This window comes from Hemicordylus capensis, chromosome 3, assembly GCF_027244095.1.
Source record: "Hemicordylus capensis ecotype Gifberg chromosome 3, rHemCap1.1.pri, whole genome shotgun sequence".
In the NCBI taxonomy this organism is placed as follows: Eukaryota; Metazoa; Chordata; class Lepidosauria; order Squamata; family Cordylidae; genus Hemicordylus; species Hemicordylus capensis.
The window spans coordinates 3,121,927-3,140,029 of NC_069659.1; the positions used below are offsets into that span (position 1 = coordinate 3,121,927).

Below are 18,103 nucleotides of genomic sequence, written 5' to 3' on the forward strand. Positions count from 1 at the left end.
CCTTAACTGTGTAAGGGCTGTTGGACAGTGAAACTGTCTGCCACATGGAGTTCACTGTGGCTTCTCTTCACTGGAGCTTTCCAGACAGAGGTTGGGGGGCTGCCTGTCGGATGCTGTAGCAGTTTCCTGTACTAAGCAAGAGGTTAGACTAGAAGATCTCAAAGATCCCTTAAGAAGTGTTAAACTTCTGTGATTCTATGATTGATTGATTAAGTGCCATCCAGTCGGTGTCGACTCTTAGCGACCACATAGATAGATTATCCCCAGGATGATCTGTCTTCCACTTGGCCTTGAAGGTCTCTCAGTGGTGCATTCATGGCTGTTGTCATCGAGTCCATCCATGATTCTATGACCTGCACCCAAATCCGATGTTTGATTCAGGTATCAGAGTAGGCTTGTGCTGAGAAGATCTAAACTAACCCAGTTGCTGCCCCCTCCTTTAAGCCCTGGGGCCATCATACGCGGAGGGGACCGACACTCCCCACCAGTTTGCAGCCCATCACAGTTAATGGTGCTTTCCCACCCCCAACCTCCCTAGGTCTTATATCTACCAGAAGCGCTGGGTGAAGCTGGACGCTGACTTCCTCCGATACTTTGATAGTGAAAAGGTGAGCTGAGGAGAGGCTTCCAGGGTGACCAGCTGAGGCTGGGTGCCAAGAACTGCCTCCCACCCCCTTCCCCATGGGCCTCCTTGGGCGGGGTGGGGAGGGGGTAGAAGCCCCAAGGTGCTGGGAAACTAATTATTAGTTTTATTCATCCCTCTGAGAATCCATTCAGTGGCAAATCTTGCCTGGCATATTCTTTATTTTATTTATTTATTTATTTATTTATTTATTTATTTATTTATTTATTTATTTATTTATTGTTAAATTTGTATACTGTCTTTCATTAAAACAATCCCAAGGCGGTTTTTTTAGCTGAAAGCAAAAAACCCTCTGTTGTATTGATATCCTTGAATAAAAACATCCAACTCCACCTCCTCTGCCGCCTCTTCCTATCCCAGCACGCACCCTCCTAATTCTCTCATTCTGGACTAATAATGAAAAGGGGGAGGACGCAGAAGAGGAAATAATGAAAGGGCAGAAGAGGCAAGGAGCCAGAAGAGAAAATGAAAGGGCAGGAGAGTGCAGGGGATGCAGAGTGTCTCCTCTCCTCTCCTGACATTCCACCATTTCCTCTTTGGTGTCCTCCCCCTTTTCATTACTAGCCCTGCATGAGGGAGGGAGGTGGGCACCAGGATGGGAGGAGAGAGCAGCAGCAGAAGACCATCTCGGGGTAGCTTTGGCGAAGAGCTTCTCCGGGTGGTGAGCTGCAGGCAGTAAGAGGAGGCAGGTGAGATGATGAGGGGTGTCTTGCCACCCCGCCAGCCCCCACCATACCTGTTGCTTGAGGCAACTGTGGCACCTCACCATGGGAGGACTGCCCCAAGAGGCTTCTATCCTGGGGCAGGGGGGATCAGATGGAGCCATCCACCTCTCCCATCACTCAGGCCATAGTGTCGTCGTCCCTCGGCTTCCTGCTATGTTCCACAACCAGCACAGATTCCATGTCCTTGCCTGAAGCCCTCCCATCGTACCCCGCTGTCCTTCCTTCCCAGTGTATTGACCCCACCACCCCACCCGCAGCCTGGAGTGGTACATTCCTGTGAGCGCTTCATTTTGAATATGCATGCCCCACCTTCCGATCAAGTGGTCTCCAAGGCAACTTACAGCAGATTACAGCCTACAGAAGACGACCCAGCAGCCCTTGCTCTGCAGGTGGTAGGGGCACAGGGGTCCCTCTTCCCGCTCAGTGGGGCAGTCTGAAGGAGCTGGTAGCTAGAGCAAGAGCTCTTTCTGGCCAGGGATGGGGCAGAAAAGGACCCTCCTGCTGTTTCTTCTCTGGCCAGGGGCTGCGGCCACTTGCCCTGGTGTTCCTGGGAGGGCGGAGCCCCTCAGCGGCCCTTTCCTCCTGCCTGGTGGCAGAGACCTGAGCGTCCTCCCCCTCGTCATTTGAAGCGGTTGATGGTGTCATCTGGCCTCCTGCAAGCTGAGAGGAGGGGGCCAGCATCTCTGCCTTCTGCTGACCGATTGGCGTCTTTCTCTTTCTTGTGCCCATGCATACTTTAGGACGTTTACTCTAAACGTCTTATCCCAGTGTCGTCTATAACCCGGGTGGCCAGCATCGGGGACCAGAAATTTGAGGTGATCACAAACAACCGGACCTTTGCCTTCCGAGCTGAGAGCGATGGTAGGTGAGACTCCTTTTTACACACACACACACACACACACACACACACACACACACACACACACACGGGTCACCTCTGCGTCTGGCTTCCCGTGGCGGGGGTGGACAAGAGATGCTTAGCATTCCTCCTACTTGCTCTAGAGCAGGGATTCTCAACTGTTGGGTCCCCAGATGTTATTGGACTTCAACTTCTATAATCCCCAGCCAAAGGCCACTGGGGCTGGGAATTATGGGAGTTGAGGTCCAAAAACATCTGGGTACCCAACGTTGAGAACCCCTGCTCTAGAGCACCTTCCTTACAAGGCATGGCTACAACATCTGGGGCTTTTTAGTTTAGAAAAAAGGCGACTGGGGGAGACATGGCAGAAGTCTATCAAATTATGCAAGGTGTGGAGAGAGTGGAAAGAGAGAAAATTCTCTCTCTCTCTCACAGCACGGGAACCAGGGGTCATCCCCATGAAACTGAAGGCCGGGAAACTGTAACCAACAAAAGGAAGTACTTCTTCATACAGTGTTTTAAAAGCAGCTCCAGGAGAGAGGAATGTGCAGAGTCCAGAAGCAGCAGGGTGAATGGTGGGGTCTTCCCTTTCCCACTATATGTATTTGGAACCCTGCTGTTGTATGGGAAGCTGTGTTGGGAAGGGCCGGAATGCTGTGCCGGGAAAAGAACCCCTGGCAGGTCTCTCTGCTCTCCATTTCTCTCCCCTGAAACTGAATTTCTCCTTGGAAAATGGTACCGGGGGCTCCGTGACACACATCTGCATGCAACCAGGGGGTGATGGGAGTGCTAGTCCAACGCCATGTGGGGTTTGGGAAGCCCTGCTCTAAAGACTCCTAGTGAGAGAGGGCAGGTTTCCGGAAAAGCAGCCAGTGTTTGTGGCCACAGATCAAAGTCTGCGCTTGCCAGAGACACCACCTGTTTCGGTCCAAACTGTTCGGTGATGTCTTCTCTTTCCTTCTGGGCTGCCCTGGAACCTGGAGGACCTGGAGCGAAAGGCTGCTAAAGAAACACGACCATCATTTCTGAGACTTGGGCAATGACAACTCTCCGAAAGAGCCCCCTAGAACACTCTTGTGCCATTTCAATTTTTGTGGTGACTTTAAAAGGGTTCTGGGGCTTATTGTTCGGTGAGGTGCTGAAAGAGCCTCTATTAGAGATGTGTGGCTCTTGCAGAACCAAGTTCCCAGGCTTCCCTGCAGAGAGGGAGTGGCTGGTTGAAAGTCAGCTGCTTGAATATGCCCTTGGGCACTGATGTTGTAGCTAGTTGGCAATCTCGGGAACTTCCTCCGCAGCAGTTTTAGCTTCCTTCTTCTCCTTCCTTTTCATGTAAAATTTACAGCTTCCTCTTCTGTGAATGGCAGTGAAAATAGTTGTCTCTCTTTTTCTTGGAGATATTTTTACATATTTGAAACTGTCAGCATTTTCCCAATCAACCCTGTTGCTTTAATTATTTTTAGCATCATGAGTGGACTAGAGAGTGATCAGGAAGTCTAAAGCCCCTGTCCACGGCCCTTCCAGTCCATGTGGTGGTGGTGGTGGTGGTGGTGGTGGTGGTGGTTACAAGAGATGCAGAGCAAACTAAAGAGGCGGGGGTTATCAAATGGGTGCCAAGTGTGAGCTAGGTCTGGCGTTCCCACCTTGGGTCCACAGATATTGTTGGACAACAATGCCCATCATCCCCGACCACAAAGGCCACTGAGGCTGGAAATGATGGGTATTTTAATTCAACAACACTTGGGGACCCAAGGTTGGGAACCCCTTGGAGATAGTATAAAGCCGTCTCCCTGTTCAGAGGGAGCATAGATGGTCTATTGCTGCGAGGCAACCCTGGAGAAGACGGTTGACCTTTGCCTCCTGCTTGTGGGCTTCCCAGAGGCATCTGGTTGGCCACAGTAGGAAATGGGGTTCTGGACAAGATCTGGCAGGGCTCATATTCTGGCTGGGGCAGGGGCGTAACTAGGTTGGAGTGGGCCCTGAGACAAGATTCTTAAATGGGGCCCCCCCGTCACCGCTTACCTCTCCTTCCTCTGGCCGGATGTCTCTGCTAATTATCCCAACTAGTTACAAGGTATAGATAACACGAAAGCAGAACCAACTAATACAACAGATTTGTGATGGCGTATTGATACCAATTGCTGTTTGAATCACAATTATCTCCCCCTGCGTAGAAGATCCAACATTTGCAGTTCCAACCTATGCATGTGCAATCACTTAGAAGTAAGTCCCACCGTGCTCAGTGGGGTTTACTCCCAGGCAAATGTCCACAGGATTGCAGCCTGTGAGTAGAGAGGCATAGGACTGAACTCATAGAGGGCTCAGGTCTGAATGTTAGGGGCTTCAGGTACACTAAAAATCAGTATAAAAGTGGGGGAAACAGGAGTCCATTTTCCTCCCACTCCTCCCATATCAACTAAAGACGCTCTACTTGCTGCCGCCCTGGATCTCTGGCCGCCAGCGCCTGAGAGGGGAAATGGTGTTGTCAAAGGCGTTCGTTAGCCTGGACTCGCTCAGCAGCCCTCTCCGACTTCCTTGCAGCAAGTAATGCCCGAGTTCACGCCTCGCCTTTCTCCCCAACATGCCCAAGAACAAGGAGAGCCAGGTGAGTGAGTGTGCGCGCGCGCGCAGCAGGCAGCATCCCTTTCCCCAGACCACTAGCCAGAAGAGAAACCGGGCAAGAGATGCAGCAGCAACAACTGCACACTGCCACCAGCCCCGGGGCTTCAAAGGGGACCCAGCCAGCCGCACTCTCACCTCGCATCGCCGCCCCCCTCACCCACCCGCCGAAGAGGAAGCCGCCTTCCGTGCTTCTCCCTGGGCTTGGGTGGGGGCGTCTCTCTTGTGCACGCTCCTGTCCTTTGATTTAAAAACCTGCCGTGAGCTTTCCAGGGCTGCCTCCTCAGCAGTGGAAGATCGGGTAGGCGCTGGGTGGGGGAGAGCCTCTGAGGGGCCCCCCCAAGGTGGGGGCCCCCAAGACAACGGTCTCCCCCTGCCTAATTGTAGTTACGCCCCTGGGCTGGGGGGACAAAGGCCGGATCTTGTCATAGCCCTGGCTCTGCACACTTCAGGGGATGAGGCAGCAAGGGGAGATCCTGTGAATGAGATCCCAGGCAATCGCATGCAGTGGGAGAAGCAGGACCAGGACCCCCACCATGCCCTGAGGACATGGCCCTGCCTGCCTTCTCTCATTCAGAGACGTCTCTCAAGGGTCTGCCAGCCCAAGCGGAGGCCTGCCGGAGCCAGCACTTAAATGAACCAAAGCAGGCCCCTTTAAACAAGAGAGACTCCCCAAAGGAAGGGGCAGGTTAGTCCACTCTGCCAGGACCACAGCCACCAAACCTGGCAGGCAGCTCCTGCTGTGGGCATGCTACACCATCCTCCATCAATGATAGAAGAAGATGGAGTCGATGACGACTCTGCAGCAAGCTCCATCTTTCGCTCTTATGCTCAGCTCTCCGGATTTCCTGCTCGGAGCAATCCACTCTCTGGACCCCTTTTCACTGGTAACTTTCTGAGGTCTGTGTCCCTCCCAGATCCCTGCTTTGGTGGAGACCCTGGCTTGCCTGGGACAGGATAGATCTAGAGAAACAGATGGCCTTGTGACAAAACTGATCCTGGACTGTTGCATTTCCGACTGCAGGTAGAATGCTCCTTTGTAGAGGAAACTCTCTGCACAGGCTGGGCCGAATCAGGTGGCGTCTCTGGCAAGCACGGACTTTGATCTGTGGCCACAAGCACTTGCTGCTCTTCCGGAAACCTGCCCTCTCTATCTAGGAGTCATTAGAGCAGGGCTTCCCAATCCCCAGATGGCATTGGACCAGAATTCCCATCATCCCCTGGTTACATGCAAACATGTGTCACAGAGTCCCCGGTACCATTTTCCAAGGAGAAAGTCAGGTTCAGGGCATGGAAATGGAGAGCTTAGCTAGCACGCCGGGGAGAAGGCCTAACTTCCCTCTTACATGCTAGCTTTCTCCATGGTGTGTGTGTTTGTTTATGTAGGAGGGAACAATCCAGCATGAAATGGTACATACAGTCCAGGAACACAGTTCTGAGCAGACCCTGAGCAGCTCCGCCTAGACTGGGCCTAACCCAGATGTCCTTCTCTCTTGCAGCGGATCGCAACGAGTGGATCAAAGCCCTTCAGAAGACCTTGGACGAGCGGAAGGCCCGGTGTTCGGACAGGGTATCTTTCATCCAGGCGGCCGGCAGCAGCTTTGACTCTGTGGACAAATGCGGCCTTCTGGAGTTGCGGGGGTTTAAGAACAAGCTGTACGTGGTGGTGGCCGGGGAAAAGGTCTTCCTCTATAAGAATGCGGAGGTGTGTATATGCCAGAGCTTTTCTGAAGTCCAGCCCCCTATAGAGAGACTCCCATTGGTTGCTGCCATTGTTAATAAAGTGCCTAAAATGGCGGAGTGCTTTACGGAAATGGAAAATGTGGGGTTGGGCCACAGGCGGCCCCTTTCGTGGGTATGTTTGTTGACTTCCTGACTTAGGTGGGACTGTTAGGAAGTGGCGGTGAACTTTGTGTGTCACCCACTACATCGTCGGAGAGGCCATCCTTGGAGTGCCCCTGCCTCCAGAGGCTAGGCGCTGATAGCTGGGGGTCAGGCCTTCTTGATCGTCAGGACCCGGCTTTGGGAGATTCCACACACACACTCTGGACTAATTGCCTGGCATCTGCTCGCATGAGCTTTAGGCACTGGGTGAACACTTATTTATTTGTTCATGTCTGTTGCTGTTGTCCTGTATATATTTTGAATGCTTTTCAACACAAGAAAGTTGTCCAAACAGTTGACATAACACAAGGAAAAAGGAAATGGTTCTCTGCGCTGGGTTGAACAGCACAGTTGCTCTCCCCTGCTACATAAAAGAACGCCACCGAAAGGGGGGCATTTCGGCCCGGTTAGCAGAAGGGAGTCCCAAACTGTGAGGTGGGTCTCGCGATCAGTGAGACCCTCTTTCTCTGGGTTTGTGGGGAGAGCGGGCTGAGCCTGCTCTCCCTGCAGACGATCGGGCAGACCTGCCTGGGCGGCCAGATCGGCTGCCCACATGACTGTCAGCTCCGTGATGGGGCTGGGGAGTTTGGGGGCCGTGTGGCCCCCAGATGCTCCAGTATGCCCTGCGATAGTGCGCAGGGCATACTGGAGAGACCCCTGAGCTGCGAGGCTGCTTTTCAGCCTCCCGGCCAGGGTCTACCCTAGCCATAGTGCGGAGCTGCGGCAGGGCTACTCACGATCCCAAAAACCGGGTTTGTGGGGCACTCGCTTCGCAAACCTGGTTTAAGATGCGGGCTACTTGAGCGGGTTACCCACTCAGGAACCACCAGGCTTGCAACCGAGCCCGGTGGTTCCCACGGTGGGACGAAATCGGGCTAGTGGAGGCTAGCCCGGTTTCTTCCCATCATGTGAATAGCCTCTGTGTGTGGCAAGAGCGCCTGAAGACTAATTGACCCCTTTGTTAAGCAGGGTCTGCCCTGGTCTGCATTTGAATGGGAGACTACATGTGGACACTGCAAGATATTCTCCTCAGGGGATGGGGCCAATCTGGGGAGAGCACCAAGTTCCACCCCTGGCAGCATCTCCAGACAGGGCTAGGAGAGACTCCTGCCTGCAACTTTGGGGAAGCCGCTGCCAGTCTGGGCAGACAGTACTGAGCTAGATGGACCAAGGGACTGACTCGGTAGAAGGCTGCTTCCTATGTCTGAAATGACCCTAAGAGACGGGGGGCGGGGGGCACACAGTGTCCCTGTAGGTATTTCGGGCCAATGTCTTCTCACAGTCCTTGCAGAGTGAAGGAGGTATAACTGGGCGGAGCTGCAGACAGTTGTGGTGGTGAGAACAGCTGCAGTGAGGTGTGCTTTGATTGCTTGGGGCAGAAATCTGAGCATTTATGGGACAGGAGGTTGTCGTACAACCCCTTCTGATGCAAAAAGGGACTATAAGGGGTGCAGAAAATGTATTAATTTGAAGCCCTCAAAAAATCAAAATGCGTCTGGGCTGTATGGTTTTTTCCTCAAAGAGAGGGCTACTTTCTGGAACAATTCAAAGCTTGCCTTGGCTATAGTGAGTCCGTTTGCAATGGAAAATTGAGCAGAAAACTCTGCTATCTTGCTGCTTCAGGATTTGGAATCTAGTTCCAATCTCAAAAAAGCAAGGCTCTCCGACTGACCCAATGAGATGAGGAAAATTACTCAAAGTAGTCCCACTGAAATTAAATGGACAAATTATTGCCTAACTTGTCCTTTTTAAATTTCAGTGGGATTACGTTGAGTGATTTCCCTCATCATGTCAGTCTAGGTTTTTAGTTTCAGAAAGAGCAAAGTGCATTATTTTTATTTCTGAAATGGTCGTGAAGGCATGTTTGACAGCAGATTCCAGAGTTCTTCAAGATTTCCAAGTCTCAGGGCTTCTGCTCTTCCATCTTGCCTTCAAGGCACAGACAGCCCGGGTGCTGGATATGGGAGCAGAAGAGCCTATTGCTGGCGCTCTCCTAGACGTTGCTTGAGAGTCAAGCATCTAGTCCTCTGGAATTATCCTTGTGGTGGCGGCTGCAAAAGTGGTGTGTTCTGCTTTCATTCGGTCGAAGCTCAAGAGGCCCTGGGAATTACTCTGTGCCATGATGATCCTGGCAGTTCATCCTTGCCTGTTGTAATTCTTCTGCCTTGGCACAGGACTTCCGTTTGCGGGTAGGGATCACCTACATAGAGATGAATGTCGGGAACGTCAAAGATGTGGACAGGCGCGGCTTTGACCTGACGACGCCTTACCGGATCTTCAGGTAAGGTGGGCTGCTCTGGAAGCCCCTTGCTCAGGTCAACCGTAGGCTGTTCGGTTTCCTCCCTGCCCCGAACCCATTTTGAGCACCTGGTCCTCCTTGTTCAACTGGTATTCAGTAGTATACTAACTCTTGAGTGTGGAGGCATCTAATAACTGTTGATAGACCCATCTTCCATCCCTTTTAAAGGCATCACCACCTCTTGTGGCAGTGAGTTCCATTAGCTAATAGTGCATTGTGCAAAAATGCCCTTTATTTTGTCTGTCCTGAATCTCCTGCCAATCTGTTTCATTGGATGATGCTAACGTCTAGTGTTAGGAAAGAGGGAGAAAAAGAAATCCTTGTCCACTTTCTGTATCACATGCATAGTTTTATAAATCTCTATAAAGTCCCCCAGTAGTCCCTCCCCCCCTCCAAATGAAATCCCCCACAGAGTTTTAGTCTTGCCTTGCAATGAAGGTATTCTGTTTCTCATATCTTCAATAATTAAATAGATATTCCTTTAATAATTAGAGTTCAAATAGATATTCCCAGAAAACCAAGATGAAAACAAAACCCCAACGCTGGAACTGCCTGGTGCCAACCCCCAATTCTCCCAGACCTCCACCTCAAAACTCCTCATACAGACACTTGACAGGGATGTTCCCCAACCACCTGAGAGCTTCCTCTTGTCTCTTCCAGCTTCGTTGCAGAATCCGACCAGGAGAAGGAGGAGTGGGTGGAGGCCATGCAGCAGTCCATTGCGGAAGCCCTCTCCAACTTCGAGGTTGCTGAGAAGATCTGGGCGGTGGAAGCCAACTGCTTCTGTGCTGATTGTGGGTCCCCCAAACCTGACTGGGCCTCTATCAATCTCTGCGTGGTCATCTGCAAGCGCTGTGCAGGTGAGGCGGCCTTGTTGTCCTGAGAGTGGAGAGAGCTCCTTGGCCGGGCTTGAGTCGGCCCAGATGGTGGCAGTTCCAGACCCCCTTCTTGGAGAGCCAGCCCATGGGGGAATTTCCCTGCTGACTGGACAGTGAGGCACTCTTCCGAGTGGTGGGTTTCTTTGCATTTGACAGGGGAGAGCAACTGGCCCTATCCAACCCCAGCACAGCCTCCCTTGAGGAGTGGTTGCTGGGCTCTGCCTTTTATTTCTCTTTCGAATGATAGCCCTTTGAGGACAGAGAACCATAGTATTGTTTTCCATGTACACTGTTTTCAGAACCTTTTAGTTGAGAAGTGGTATGTTGCTAATAATAACAATAAATAATTTGTCGCCATAAGACAGGGTTTCTCAAACTTGGTTCCCCAGGTGGTGTTGGACTACAACTCCCATCACTCCCAGCCACAGTGGTGGAAGTCCCCCAACTTCTGGGGAGCCAAGTCTGGGAACATTGAGATCATCTGGAGAGGTTCACCTGCAGTTGCCACTGGCTGGTCTGGTGGCCACTCAGGGCTGGGCCTTCTCCGCTGCTGCCCCGAGGCTTTGGAATGCGCTCCCTGCTGAAATAAGAGCCTCCCCCTCTCTGACAACTTTTTAAAAGGCAGTTAAGACACATTTGTTCACCCAGGTTTTTAATTAGATATTCTTTTAATTGTGTGTTTAATCGTGTTTAGGTTTTAAATTTTAATGGTTGAAATGTTTTAATCTTTTTATCGGTTGTTTTTATTGTTTTGTTGTAAGCCGCCCAGAGACTTGCAATTTGGGCGGTATACAAATGCGTCAAATAAATCAATATAATAAATAACAGCTTTCCTATAAGCTGTTGCTCCCTTGTGCTCTGCAGCAACGAGTCAGGAAAAGTTCTCACCACCCTGCTTCCATATTTCCAGTCATTAACGGTGGTTACTGTTTTCACTGTGCTCCCAAACACGTGTTGAGAAAGGGTACACAGAGACATGCACAAGAGCAGCCTTGCTGGCTCAGAGAGACCAGAGGTCCTTTAGGCTCCTGTTTCCCGCAGGGGCCAGCTAGATGCCTCTAGGAAGCCCTGAGGGCAGTAGCCTTCCCCCAGTATGAAGCAATAAACAGCACACTAGGGGTGTGCACAAGTCATTCGGTTTGCCTGAACAGGACCGGGCATGTTTGGTTTTGGGTACCCCCGAACATCCTCCGGATCAGCTCGAGTTCGAGCCGGTTCAGACTGTTAAAAAAAATACAATTTTTTAAAAAGAATGAACTCACTGCCTCCGGGGGCGCTGCTGTGGCTGTGTGTGTGTGTTTCCCCCCTGGGGTCACACAGGTGTCCATTGTGCATGCGCGCCACCCTCCAAAATGGCCACCAAAACTATGGTGTTGCGAGGCCTGAAATGGGCCGAAAACTGCCTGAACGGGGCCTTTACAAGACTGGGGGATGCTGGCGGGGGCAGGGGAAACCTCCGGAGACCCACCGCAGCAACGCCTCCAGAGGCAGTGAGTTCATTTTTTAAAAATTATTATTTTAACTGGCAGGGCGGGGAGATTTTTTTTGGCTCTCTCTCTCAAGCCAAACTGGGCAGGTGTATTCAGAACCATTTATTTTTATTTTTATTTTACATTTTATATCCCACACTTCCTCTAAGGAGCCCAGAGTGGTGTACTACATACTTAGGTTTCTCCTCACAACAACCCTGTGAAGTAGGTTAGGCTGAGAGGGAGTGACTGGCCCAGAGTCACCCAACTAGTTTCATGGCTGAATGGGGATTTGAACTCGGGTCTCCCCAGTCCTAGTCCAGCACTCGAACCACGACACCATGCTGGCTCTCCAGTGTGTTATGCCAGTGTGTTATGGGGGGTTCCATGTGACCAGCACGACTGATGGCCCATGGGAGACATCTCTTCCTCCACTCCATTCCCTTTTAAAGACACCTAAGCTGGTAGCGTCTCCACATCCTGTGGCAGTGAATTCCATAAGTGAATTCTATCTTGTGTGAAGAAGGCTTTTCTTCTGTGTCTGTCCTGAGCTCCTGCCAGTCAGTTTTATTGGGTGACTCCAAGTTCTAGTGGTATGAGAAATGCAGAAACATTTCTTTATCTGAACACATTCCATAATTTTATGATGTTTATTGGGGATGGGGCCATCATTAATCATTCTGATGGATGTCAGAATGTCGCTCAGGCATAGAGCATCTGCTTAGCTTGCAGAAGGTCCCAGTTCAATCCCTGGCATCTCCTGGTAGGGCTTGGAAAGACCCCTGTCTGAAACTGGAGTGCCACTGTCGGTCAGAGTAGGTGATACTTGCTAGATGGACCATGGGTCTGACTCAGTAGACAGCACCTGTTCATGTCCTATTTTAAATATTTTTAAATCCATAGCCTCCATACAAAATCCTAACAGCTGTGCCAAAGATTTCCTTATACTAAAGGAATATTCCCAATCCCAACGACATTCACTGTAATGGTTCAAGATAATCGTAAGTTCACTTTGACAAGGCTGAAAAGTATTCTCCGATTCAAATTCGATAAAGGAATCTCTCATATTTAGGGTATGATAACTGATCTCTTGATCAACATCTACTGTTTGAGAGAGCCAGCGTGATGTAGTGGCTAGAGTGCTGGACTAGGACCAGGGAGACCCGAGTTCAAATCCCCATTCAGCCATGAGACTTGCTGGGTGACTCTGGGCCAGTCACTTCTCTCTCAGCCTAGCCTACTTCACAGAGTTGTTGTGAGGAGAAACCTAAGTATGTAGTACACCGCTCTGGGCTCCATGGAGGAAGAGCGGGATACAAATGTAATAAATACATAAATAAATAATAAATATAAGCTTCCGAGGTAGTGAAAGGCTTCTTTTTAGAATCAAGCATAGCCACATGACTTATCTGTGTGCTAATCTTGTCTAACTTAGCTATTACTGTTGAGAACTTCTGAAAAAGACAAATTAAAGTCTCAGCCATTAAAATAGAAGTCCTTAAGGTGGGCTCTGTAGCTAAATCAGCAACCAAAGAATTATTCGACATGCGACCAGGCTGAGTTGCTCCATTCCTCTTCCCCTCTGACAGCGCTGATGATAGTGGAGATTAGGGAGCGAAGTTCTTGGGAAGTGGGGAACTTAACAGTCCCTCATAAATGCTCCTTCTTTCTAAATCAGTTCTTTCCGTAGAATTGAATTCTATTTGTGGGTTATAATTTTGGTCTAAAGCTCCATCCGTAGATTCACTTATTGATGGCTGCGTTGCGAGGTAGGATTCTAACTTGGTTTGCATAGAGTTTGTAATTGCTCTAGTAGCAGCTTGTTTAACTCTCTGCTGTTCCTTATTCCCATTCAGTTTCTTTTTGGTTTGTTTCTTCCTCATTATTAATACCCAGTTTTCTTGCCAAAGATTAATTAACCGTCAGGAATAGTCATCCACTTGCACCAGCTTAAGGGGTTTTATTATGCCTTGTCTTGCCCCCGTTCCAAACGACATACCACATCCTCAGCTTCCTCAATTCTGTAAGCCGAGGACCTTTAAGCCTATAATTCTTCCTCTAGTTTGTCAGTTATGGGTTACAGCAGGAGCCTCTTATGTTGGCAGATTAATGAGATTAGCAAGTAGTAATTAGCCGATGCTTTACATAGTTTTTGTTGTCCTCGTTTCCTCAGTCACAAATGGCTAAATAAATGCGGACTCAGCCATTTCAGACTAAGCCAAGCTAAACTGAGCTAAACAGCTACTAATTAGATTTTTGCAGGCTTTTCTTCATAACAACTGACTAAGTTGATAAGGAAAGAGGAACAGTAGCTAGAAATATTTATAAACATACCTAAACGCAGCTCACAAAAAATATCTGTCTGTGTCCTATTATTTTTATTTAGCAAAGAAAGATGACTGGTAAGGACATTGATTGATTGATTGATTGCTGTCAAGTCGGTATCGACTCTTAGCGACCACATAGATAGAAGTTAAAACGTTGTTGCTAATAAAGTTTTAACCTCTACCATGCCCCTTCCCCCCCCTTTAATTAAAAAGCCCCAAACATCATAGTAGCCTTTTCTCACAAGGAAGGTGCTCCAAATCCAACCTTCTTATCGTCTTGGTAGCTCTTTTCTTGACTTTTTTCAGCTCTGTGATCTTATTTTTTTCAGATGGGACAACAAGAACTGTCCACAATATTCTAAACGCAACCCCACCTGAGTGGTTTGTTTGTTTGTTTGTTTGTTTGTTTAACATGTTTATATACCACCCCAAACTCACGCTTCTGGGCAGTTTACAATAAAACAATACAAATTTAAAGCAAAATTAAAACATTAAAACATTATTTTTTTAGACTGTGAGCCCTTTGGGGACAGGGAACCATTTAATTTTATTTATTTATCTCTATGTAAACTGCTTTGGGAACCTTTGTTGAAAAGCGATATATAAATATTCATCATATTCGTATTAAAACAAATTGAAATTTAAAAACAATGTTAAATTCTATAAGTCTGCTTAAAAGACTGGATGAACAAATGTGTGCTAACAGCCTTTTACATTTTTTTATATTTTATATACTTTTATATAAAGAGTTGACATTTTTAGTGAGCCATGCATTTTTCCCCCCTGGAGAGCTGCAGCCAGTTCAGAGCCATCCTTCCTTAAGAACATAAGAACAGCCCTGCTGGATCAGGCCAGAGGCCTATCTAGCCCAGCACAATACATAAGCAGGTCCCCCGCTTGCTTCCTTGCTTCCTTCCACTTTGCAGGCCCTCCAGGTGGTGAATATATATGTGAAGTTGAGATTTTGGAGAAGGGGGTCCTGATTGTGTATCCCTTTAGACTCATTCCCCTTCTGCCTCATCTGCCAATTTGTTGCCCCTTCCCCTAGTTTGGGCAGATCCTTTAAAAATCATTATTCGATCTGTGACGCAGATTCTTCTTGCTCCCGCTGTGCAGCAGCCTGGGGGGCAGAGGTGGGGCGTGGCCTCTCAAGTGCTTACCCTTAAACTGAGAGCTTAAACAGCAGCTAATGCTCTGCCCCATTGCACCCCAGTGGTCCTCTGCCAGGGTTGACTTTTGAAGCCATAACTGAGCTCCTGTAAAATGGCCCCTTTTAGTGACATGCATCCATTTGTCTCTCTTATACCTCTTGGGGGGCGGGAGCACTTTCCCACCCACCCACCCACCCACATCCCCTTTGCCTTCCCGGTTTCCTTTGCCTTCAGCCTGCTGAAAGCAGCTATGGAAGGGAGGAGGAAGAGGCTGCTGGGCTGGCAGGGTGCTTGATGGCTCCTGCCTGGGGCGGCTGTGTCTCCTCCGGCGCGCTTTCTGACTGGCCAAGAGCTTCCCGGAGCGTGCTTTGAGCTTCCCCCTGATGCAGCAGCTCCTCTGCCTCGTGGCCAGGCTGCTTCCTCCTTACAGGGTCACTCACTTCTCCAAACCTTCTGCTCTGGAGAGGGTTGAAAGCTGGCAGAACTTTTTCGATGGCCGATCCCCTCTTTCCCAGTTCTCTTCCGGCACTGCCCACTCTCTTGTCTCCTTAATAGTCACCACTTTTTCCAGACTGAGGAATCGAGGCCCCAAAGTGCTAACGGAGTTCACCGAGGGGGAACCCGTCGGATTGTCAGACCCCTGCATTGTGCCCTGCTGAGGCAAGCTCTGCCTTTTCTTTTGTCACTTCCCAACACAGGAGAACACCGTGGGCTGGGGCCTAGCATCACCAAAGTCCGGAGCCTCAAGATGGACAAAAAGGTCTGGACGGAAGAGCTGATAGAGGTACTCTTGGGAAATGAGGGTGCTGCCGGCAAAGGGGGCGGGTAGGCGTAGGGTCAGGCATCCCAGGGAAGCCCTTGGTTTGTGGGATGATGGGCTTCAAGAAAGCATCAAGCTTTGGAGAGAAAAGGCTGAGGCTTGGATCCAGCAGAGCGTGCCAGGCTGTCTGCGTGCAGAGTGGACCTTTGTGTCTGGTTGCTCATCATCGCTGGAAGTTCCTTCTGAAAGGGTGCATGGAGAAGGGGCTGCTGGGAGGTGGGTGTCAGAGAGAGATGTTGATGTTACATGGAGAAGCTCCTGTTGTTGTTAATAACAATACCTGTACTCCTTTCAGCACGCTACTGCTCGGGGCGGCTTACAACATCAATAAAATAGATACAATATAGGATAAAAAAATTAATTAGGTTAAAAGACCAAGCTAAAACCACAGTTAAAATAACATATTTAAAAAATTGAAATTAAAAGTTATCAATAAAAAGCTAAATGCTAAGAAACCTACCAGATAAAAGCAAAGGATAAGATATTTTAAAGCCTCTCCAGAAAGATGAGGACCAGTTGCGAGGGAGTAACAGCAGGAGAGAGGGCCTGCCCCTTTCAACTCCTGCCTGTGGCTTCCAGCGGCATAGGAACATAGGAAACTGCCATATACTGAGTCCGACCATTGGTCTATCTAAATCAGTATTGTCTTCACAGACTGGCAGCGGCTTCTCCAAGGTTGCAGGCAGGAATCTCTCTCAGCCCTCCTTTGGAGATGCTGCCAGGGAGGGAACTTGAAACTTTCTGCTCTTCCCAGAGGGGCTTCATCCCTTGAGGGGACTATCTTGCAGTGCTCACACATCAAGTCTCCCATTCAGATGCAACCAGGGTGGACTCTGCTTAGCTATGGGGACAAGTCATGTTTGCTACCACAAGACCAGCTCTCCTCTCCCACCAGTGGCATCTGGTGGGCCACTGTGAGAAACAGGATGCTGGACTAGATGGGCCTTCTTGGGCCTGATCCAGCCGTGCTTTTCTTATGTTCTTATTATGTGTCTTCAGTAGTTTGTTAAAAACACTGAGGGAGGGAGCACGTCAAAGCTCTTCTGGGAGGGTGTTCCAAAGCCGAGGGGCCTCAGCCGAAAAGGCCCTGTCTCTAGTTCCCGCCATGAGCAGGGCCTGAGATGCTGAACAGAGGGCCCTGGCAAGTTCATTTGGGTGAACGGTGGTCCGAGCGGGAACCCAGTCTCAAGCCGTGTAGGGTTTTTTAAAGGTTCAGGAAGGAAGGACAGACAGCATGTCTTGGCACCCATGCGAGCCTGTACAGGCTCATAAAAGGGGTTTGCTAGGTAAGGCTCTAAAGGGCAATAGAATATTGCTAATGAAAAAGGGGTTGATGCTTTTTGAAGCAAGTCACTCTCTCAGGGCAGCCACTTTAAAGGGGAGGGTTCTCAAAGTCGGGTCCTCAGCTGCTGTTGGAGGACAACTCCCATCATCCCCGGCCACAATGGCCAAGGGCCATTACACTACAAAGCAACATTTTAAAAGACATTTGGCCGTGAATTAATTGACCCAGGCCATCAACCCCATACCGTTTGAGGCCAAGATGATTCCTCTGCCATTTCCCTGTGGCAAACCGTTTTCATGAAGTTCTGTGTCCCCACGGTTTGCACTGCTTCCCAGATCTGCTTTCAGTTACGGCAAAGTGTCACTGTGGCCATGTGGGGGCGCCGTCTTCACAAGGAAGTTTCCCTGTAGTGGAATTACTGAGGGAAACCGCTGTGCAGAGAGTCCTTGTTATCAAGCGCACGGCCGCATCATTCATGAACTGGACTCCAGAAAAAGAAGCCCAACTGCTAACCGTGGGCATGGAAGGGGGCAGAAAAAGAAATCCCTAAAACAGTCCTTCACGTGCTCAACCTCGGGACTCATCGATAGCTTGTACCAACCACATGGTGCTTCACTCTGGGACAGGAGGGTCCTCCACTCCAGATATTGGTGGGCAACATCTGCTTTGGCCATTGTAGCTGGGAGAAGAAAGAAGGGGATTGTCATCCAGAAACATCTGGGGACCCACGGTTGGGAACCCCTGCTCTGGGGGGAAGAGCCTGAACTGTATCTCCAAACAATTTTAGGTGCCCCAAAAGTCTACTGCTTCCACCAACTAGGGGTGTGCACAAAACCAGTTTGCCCGGTTTGGTTCGAGTCCAAAGCGGACTTAAACAGAACTGGGCATGTTTGGTTTTGTGCCACTGAACAAACCTCGCCCCCGGTTCAGCTCGAATTCGAGCCGGTTTGGGAGTCCTAACAGTTTTGTGTTTTTTAAAAATTAATTAATGTATTTATTTTAGAATTACTCACCAGCGGGTCTGGCAGCCTCGGGGTGCTGGTGTGGCCGCGGGGGTGTGTGTGTCTCTGCAATCCCCCTCTCCCCCGCCAGCCTCCCCCCGATACTCTAAGGGCTGTTTCAGCCTGTTTTCGGGCCATTCTGTTCC

The 18,103-nt window shown here is 49.7% G+C and overlaps 1 protein-coding gene across 6 annotated transcripts in view; it reads left to right on the top strand.

The window, feature by feature from the left end:
* Window positions 1-18,103, top strand: part of ARAP1 (ArfGAP with RhoGAP domain, ankyrin repeat and PH domain 1) — a 192,906-nt gene that overhangs the window by 111,131 nt on the left and 63,672 nt on the right. For all 6 annotated transcript variants that reach the window (XM_053306340.1, XM_053306342.1, XM_053306341.1 and 3 more), the window contains 6 exons: window positions 539-608; window positions 2,109-2,229; window positions 6,343-6,548; window positions 8,902-9,008; window positions 9,687-9,886; window positions 15,550-15,635. In XM_053306340.1, the coding sequence (XP_053162315.1) occupies window positions 539-608; window positions 2,109-2,229; window positions 6,343-6,548; window positions 8,902-9,008; window positions 9,687-9,886; window positions 15,550-15,635 (790 nt within the window). The remainder of the gene's footprint in view (window positions 1-538; window positions 609-2,108; window positions 2,230-6,342; window positions 6,549-8,901; window positions 9,009-9,686; window positions 9,887-15,549; window positions 15,636-18,103) is intronic.